The sequence below is a fragment of the Megascapheus bottae genome, chromosome 8 (assembly GCF_031878675.1).
Source record: "Megascapheus bottae isolate mThoBot1 chromosome 8, mThoBot2.hap1, whole genome shotgun sequence".
Lineage (NCBI taxonomy): Eukaryota > Metazoa > Chordata > Mammalia > Rodentia > Geomyidae > Megascapheus > Megascapheus bottae.
The window spans coordinates 44,397,477-44,405,254 of NC_143516.1; the positions used below are offsets into that span (position 1 = coordinate 44,397,477).

General features: G+C 45.5%; 1 protein-coding gene across 3 annotated transcripts in view; it reads right to left on the reverse strand.

The window, feature by feature from the left end:
- Positions 1 to 7,383, reverse strand: part of Grik2 (glutamate ionotropic receptor kainate type subunit 2) — a 533,349-nt gene extending 525,966 nt beyond the window's left edge. The window contains exons 1-2 of one of the 3 annotated variants that reach the window (XM_090338374.1): positions 7,280 to 7,381; positions 1,401 to 1,822 (exon numbers count right to left, since the gene is read on the reverse strand). In XM_090338374.1, coding sequence (XP_090194500.1) covers positions 1,401 to 1,515 — 115 coding nt within the window. In that variant the 5' untranslated portion in view covers positions 1,516 to 1,822; positions 7,280 to 7,381. Of the gene's footprint in view, positions 1 to 1,400; positions 1,823 to 7,279 lie in introns of all 3 variants that reach the window. The other 2 variants (XM_090338373.1, XM_090338375.1) reach the window with 2 other exon arrangements.
- Between the last annotated feature and the right edge of the window lie 395 nt (positions 7,384 to 7,778).

Consider the following 7,778-nt stretch of genomic DNA (forward strand, 5'->3'; position numbering starts at 1 on the left):
CCGCTTTAAATTGGACTGAATAACTTAATGCATTTGCTTTTATCTCAAAGGCACATGCTCCGGATTATATGGTTTCCCTACACTCTCTGGTTTAAATCCACTTGAACTGACAAAGAAGCTGCCTACAGTGGAAGCTTTACCCTGTTAGCTTGCTCCTCCTTTTCTCTTCTCTACTTCAGGAAACTTTCGCTGACTAGTTCTGCTCCTACTAAAATTCCATTGGCCATAGGGAGCTACATGAGCCTTTCCTGTGATTCATCTCTCAGCAAATCTCCTGACCACAGATTCCGCTGGAGTCTCACCTCTAGATTTCCTCTCTAGCTCCAAAGAAACCTGGGTTCTTAGGAAAGCTGCAAATGCTCCTGAAATGCAACCTAGCTCAGGGCTTTTATGGCAGACTGAAACAACCTCCCTCCCCCGCCCCAAACACACACACAAACACACACACACACACACACACACACACACACACACACACACACACACAAACTCAATTCTCCTGCCTCCCCTTGAATCCTGTTCATCATGTTCTCAGTCCAGAGTTCTGACAGCAAAAGCTATGATAAAGGGCCACAGCAAGTTATACACAAAAACAAACAAGAAGCCTGGTTTTGTTTTTGTTTTACTATGATTGCAGTTTTACTGGGATGCTTCTCCCCACCCCCCCTTCTTAGAAAAGCTCTGAATATTGCATTATTTTGTTTGAAAGCTCTGCATCCCAATAAGGCTGTTAGACGGGGCATGGACAAGAGAGGCAATGAATCAATAAGGCTCTCAGGGAGAAGACCCCCAAAGAGGCTTAGCGCCCTTTCCTTTGCACGTGACGAGTGGCCTGCGTCCCCAGACCGAAGCGGACAGACGCGACTCGCCCTGGAGTTCGCAGGGATCCGCGCCTGGGCGGCTCTGAGTCTGACCGCCTCGGAGCTCACTCCAACCCGGGACGGCGCTGCCCTCTGGGGCCGGAAGTCTCCAGGGTGGGGAAGGAGAGAGCCGCGGAGGACGCGCTGGCCGTGTCTCCCCCCCTCCCCACCACACACACACACCCCGGGCGTCCGCGCCACCACTGTGGCTGACCACTCCGGAAGAGGCGATCCGGGCACCGAGCACTGCCAACACACCGGCACCCACGTCTTCCCCTCCCGCGGCCAAACACATCAAATAAAATAAGGAGGAAGAAAGCCGGGGGTCGGCTGGGGGTGGGGGGGAGCGCGGGGAGGGCGGAGGAGAGAACACCCGGTGGAACACCCCGGAGGAACCCTGCGCCCGAGCGCGGAGCCCCAGCGCCAGGGCTGGGCGAAGCCGCCAGTCTACACCCGGCTCTGGCTGAACCCCCACGCCGGGGCGGCGGGAGAGGGCTGGGGCGCAGAGGGCTGGGGTGAGGGGGGGGGCGGTGATCTTACCAAATCTTAACACATGTGTGGTTCCTTGAGAATATCCAATCCACAGGACACAGAGCAGGAGTTGAAGGGAGCGCCTGAAGACTGGATGACTTAGAATCGGGGGAGAAATCTTCATGGTGTTCCCGTGCCTACCCGCGCGCGGCACCCGCTTCCCCGGTCGAGCGTTGGGCAGGCGGTCAGGGCGAGGGAGGAGGATGCGTCGTCGGAGTGAGTGGCCGCCAGCAGACAGGATCACGGCATGGTCACAGACGGAGGCAGGAATCTCCGTTTCCCCAACCCATTAGCAATCGCTGCATGCTCTTCAAGTCACTGCTGCGCCAAGGAGCCAGCTTCCACTGCAAGGGATGGCGGGACATCCATGTTAGTCCGGGAGCATCCGGGAGGATCCGGCACGAACACCCACCACGTCCGGCCACGCGAGCCTGGGGGGAGCAAAGCCGGAGGAAAATCAATAGGAAAATCCGACCTCGGAACCTCCCCCCCAACACACACACACCACCCCAACCAGATGCTGTGGGCTCAGGAGCAACCGTCACCGCACAAAAGACGCTCTGCTCAGAGAAGAATAAAATAAAATAAAATAAAATAAAGGAGGAGGGGGGGAGGTAGCCAGGCCCTGTTCTTACTGCACTGCTACACAGCTTCTGACGTGAAGCCAAGATTAACTGAGAAAAATTGAGATAGCTTGTCTCTGGAGGCTGCCTGCCAGTGAGAGTCCCAATATCTCTTATGCAACCAATCTGACAGCCCGCCTGGAGTCGCTCAAAAATGAAGAAGAGGAAGAAGAAGAGGAGGAGGAGGAGAAGGAGAAGGAGGAAGAAGAAAAAGACGAAGAAGACGAAGACGAAGACGAAGACGAAGACGAAGACGAAGACGAAGAAGAAGAAGAAGAAGAAGAAGAAGAAGAAGAAGAAGAAGAAGAAGAAGAAGAAAAAGAGGACAAGAAGAGAATTATGTACATGATGGAAGTTGCTTTGATTTTTCTGTAAGAACCCGTTAGAGAGCTAGACTGATACATGCAAGCAGAAGCCTTACAAACAACAGCTGGATTTTAATAAATGACCAGCAAAGTCAAAGTCATTCTGCTCAGGAGTTGTACAAAAGGCAGTGTTCCAAGACAGGAGGTTTTCTGTAAGTTTAACTTGCCCTTAAGTTAAAAAGTATATAACTTATACGATTCTTTACTACTATCTTAACTTGGAAAGAAAACCGAGTAATGCAATTAGAGAGAAAAACTTGGTTTTTCAGAACTTGAGTTGAGCATCCATTGCTACCCAAGTGCAAAGAGAAATTTCTGCAAGATTTTCAGAGAGAAAATGCTGACTTAAAAGGAAAGGATCTTGCATTCACCCCCTTATTAGCTCATCTGAAATATTTCTGAATATTTAAAAGATACTCATATTTGAAGTGGTACAGCAAACTCGGAAGGTCTCTTATGCCTTAGCTGCTTCACATAATGTTGGGATTTTTTTCAATATTTTTGTTTTGAAGAGTGGGATATCATAGCTTTCTCTGAAAATATCATTTGCTGAATTTCTGATGAGAATATGTAGAATCCCCTCTCAGGGACTGCACACAAGTAACAATTTATTCAAGATGAAAAAAGGTCTGGAAATATACTTAGGTTTTAAGATAAATATTTTATTATTGAAATAGTCCATAGAATCAAATTATTCAAAAATCCAATAATAGCATTATTTACATTAGTAATTCAAACTAACACATTTAGCAATAAATGTATCACCGTGAACATGTTTAGCTGACTAAGTTGCACAAAAGACATACTATGGAACATATTTTTTACAATTAATCACATTTTCATAACCAAATAAAAGGGCTTGGGTTAAACTTAAAAAAAACTACTTAAGATTATGCCTAATTGAAGTGTTCAATTTTAAATAAGGACATAAACATATTTAAGTCTTGCTATGTTTCTTTCAAATACCTCGAAAATGCAGAAATGTGTTCATTCAATCATTGTGATGTTTTCTAATCAATACTTTTGCAAGAGATTCTAGAAAGCTGATTTGGAGAAAAAACTACATTTTTACATTTTTTTTTGCAAAGGTATAAGTGTCATTTATCTTTTTTTTAAGATGGAGGCATAACCAAAATGTCAAAAACAAACTCCACGAGTGGCTAGTTCTGCAGCCTTGCAAGCAATTCAATCAAATAATCTGTCTGTTGGAGCACTTTAAAAGGAACACCTAGGGCTAAAAACAAGGGTATCTAGCGACTCCTTCAGTCCATATTTAAAACATCTCTTGCAAAACTTGCATAGCCCAACATGCTCTATCTTATATCTGCTGTCTCATTTATTCCATCCTATTTGTTCTTTTCTTTCATCCTGTCAGAGATAATAATGACTTCCAAGACAAAAAATAAATATTCTTAGTTGTTTTTTCATCTCCCAATATAACTGATATCTACTATTTTAAATTAGTATGTCCTATTGTGGTTAATTAAAAGATTGTTTTGCAGTGTAGTTGGCATTTAGTAGAATCTGAGAAAAAAATATACTACAACTCCTTGTTCATGTATTCTGTTACTACAATGGCATTGGCATAACAGATTTAGTACACCTACTTAAAACTGGTATTCTCAATTAGTTTGTGTGGGGTCATTTGTTGTATGTCTAATGGAAAAAAGTGAAAGAACAAGCTTCCAGGTTCATGAAATCCATACAATACTAACAGAAAAAAAAAGCCTACCATACATTCTTCTTACTACTTAATTATTCCCCCCCAAAATCAGTTTTACACATATTTTACCTTTTGTTCATTTAAGTCCATCAATGAAGTTGAAAAGCTTAAACACTGCAGTGATCAACTCCACCTGTCCAAATGAACTTTAGCAAGACCTAGAGACAGAACCTATCTTCAGGACCTTGGACAGCGCTCCAGGCATCTATTTATTTTGAGGTTGTCATTGAAAATAGCACAATGCATTGTAATATGCCATTTGGAATGACAATGTGCATGCTTCTATTACAGAGTCCAGGAATTTGAATTATTGCAGCATACACTGTCAGGAGGACAATGTTGTCAACTGTGGTGAGTGTATTTCTCAGTCTGAATAATAGGATTGCTTGAACCTATCCAGATGTGCTAGCTGTTATCCCATTTCTGAACATATGACTACAAAGGCCACTCACATTTTCTGGGAGACGCCCCTCATGAGCAGTTCACTCACTGCTTGTTTTCAATACAAAAAATATTCTGAAGGATTACACAGAAATGCAGATAATGAAACAAGCTGTCAGAATTCAGTGGCTAAAGACATTTCTAAAATGTACGATTAGTTATCACTTTTAATTCTCCACCTCCAGATTTCCATCTGTTGTGAGGGTAATAAGATTAATTGCCACTTTCTTCCTCAACTTCACTCCTTCCCCAGAGCAATAGCAGCAAAGCTAAAAAAAAAATTGACTTCTCCAAGACAACATAATGATTTGGTGGTATGGGAGATGTCCTATTGTCTGGGTATTTTGAAATTATCACAAGTTTTTCCCCAATATGAAAAGTATAATAATAGTCCTGAGTCTATATGAAGGATTAATGGTCATTATATACTATTTACACTGACCACACTTAACCAGTTTGGTGACAGTACTGTAATTTGTTCCTTTTATAAAAGAAAAAACTGCTACAACTGGATGACAGATGATAGCTCGTATTTACTAACAGTGAGATTTTCTATACTTTGCCCTTTGGTCTCATTTGCTTTATTATCAGTTTAACTACATGGCAATTTCTATTGGTAAGAGCTATCAGTATGTGGGTTCCAAGGTCAAAGCTGAGATTTTTTTTTTAAAAAAAGGAAAGACTGCGCGCAAACACACACACACACACACACACACGCACGCACACACACACACAGAGGCTTGTGGGGGGAGGTAGTTGTGGCTAGAAGCCTTGAAAAAATACCACAGAAGCCTATGACAAATAATGAATTAAAATGCACATATATCCATGCAAAAATCCCTACAGCAGTGTATTTTCTCTATCTTTTGCTGTATTTTTTGTATTTGCTGACACTAATGACCTCTTATTCTTGGGCAATATTACTTGAGAAGCAATTTTAGTTTCCTATTCTCCTGGTGAAAATGAATCTTATTCTAGTTAGCTGCCACCTGCTGGGGCATGAACAAATGTGTAATAATCCTGATAGAACAATATTTAAAAAGACAATGCCTATACCTTTTTTTTCTGGAAACAGGAAATGTTATATCTATCTTTATATATCCATATATATATATTATATATCAGAACAACCTGAATTTTAACAGTATTCCTAAGATTTTTTCATGTGATATGTATATTTAAGTTTGTGGGGTTTTTATCCACACGGAAATCATTCCTAAAGATTCTACTTTACTTTGTACGGGAGTTCTGCTGTTATGAGATCTTCTGGAAAACCTCATCTTATAGTAACACTTAACCTACTCCTTCATGCAAATGACCAGTTGTATTGTGGTGTAAAAGTAAACAGTTTGTTTTCACATGGCATTGCAAAGGCCAAAGAATAAAGTGAGAACTAAGGTTAGTGAGACTACTTGTATACTTGCATACTTGTCCTTCAGTTTCCCTTATCTGCAATACTATGCTATCACATTCTCATCTATGCTACTGACATTCTGCTGCATTGATGGTTAATGGCATTTCAAATGGCAATTCATGTTTAAATGCCAAAGAGATATGCATCATAATTAAGAGTTGGAAGTGGAGTAGACTTGCATAGCCTAAAATCCTTTCGAAAAATTCAGAACGTGCGATCTTGGACGGTCTTGAATAAGAGAAAATAAACAGGACTTGTAGGCATCCTTCATTTGTTTACCACCTTCCCCAGGTGCAGTTCAACTTGTTTCACTCATAAATAAGGAAAGGACACCGGATAAGCGGTGGATAAGCAGCCCTTGGTAGTTACAGAGATGCGTTCTACAAAGTTGTAAAGCAATGAACTAAGAAAAGTCAAGCCCGAAATAAGATTGCTTATCTGCCGGCTACTAACCCACAGACTAAGACTCAAATGAATCAAGCACCCAGTGCGCAATGAAAATAATCATTGATCTAGAAGACAGCTTCTGATGTCAGAATACTTACAGTATGAAGAAATGACAGAAGGTAATCTGTGCGTTACCAAGAGGTTCTGAGTAGTGAGTGAGTTTCCTAATACTCTTTCCTATTCTTGGATCAGTCTTGGTAGTTTAACACCTCTCTCTCTCTCTCTCTCTCTCTCTCTCTCTCTCTCTCTCTCTCTCTCTCTCTCTCTCTCTCTCTCTCTCTCTCTCTCTCTCTCTCTCTCTCTCTCAATATGTGGTTAGTTAAAAAGTTGTGGGCATTTAAGATCCTCTGCAGAAGCATTCTGTTTTCTTTACCCTGAATGGGATGCCCGCCGGAGTTTGGGGTTGATTTGTTTTTAGCAGCTCAGAATCCAGAGGTGAGAAAACTAAGGCTCGGGGTTCCCGGGAGGACGGACGGTCGGCCAGACAGAAAGCAGGACGGGGGGTTCCTCAGACCCGCAGGCGCGTGGAGACACACAGCTTCTGGCCCTCTGCTCCCGGTCAGTGGCGGAGGCCACTTCCCGACACGTCCTTCATTGCGTTCTTCTCCGCGGGCCGAGAATGGAGGGAGCCGGCGGCGGGGTGGCAGGGCTGGCGAGCGCGGGGTCTGGGCGCGGGGTCCAGCGGGTGCCTGGGGCGCCCGGGGCCGGGCGCGCCCCGCTCGCCCTCCTCCTCCTCCTTCTCCTCCTCCTCTGCCTTCTTGCGGGCGGGCGGCCGGCGGAGCACGCTGCGCGCCCACCCGCGATCTCCCCGCGCCCCGCGAGTTCCCACACCCCGGGGGCCGGAGCCGGCCGGCCAGCACGGGGGAAGTCCTTACCTGGAGCTGCGGGGAGGTTGGGGCGGGTGGGGGGGACGCGGGTGGGCCTGCCGCCCTCCCGGGGTGGGGGGCACTGCGGCGCGCGGGAGGAGGTCGGTCCGGGTGGTGTTCTCGGGGGGCTCCGAAGACCGAGCCACGCAAGCCGCCGGCGCCGAGCGCGAGTGACGGCGGGCGGGCGGGTGGCGGGGAGGACGGAGACCGCCGGGCGGCGGCGGCGGCGGCGGCGGCGGCGGGGACTGACACGCCTCCTGGCGGGGGTTCCGGGGCGCCTGCTTTAAAGGCGCCGCGCTCCTTTCCCGCGGCGGGGACTCACTCCTGCCCACCCGGGGCCGCCCGGCCTCCGCGACCGCTTCCCGGGGGAAAAAAAAAAAAAATATATATATATATATATATATATATATATATGAGAGGGAGAGAGAGAGAGAGAGAGAGAGAGAGAGAGAGACAGAGAGAGAGAGAGAGAGACAGAGAGAGAATATCCAGGCGCCGCCACACTTGT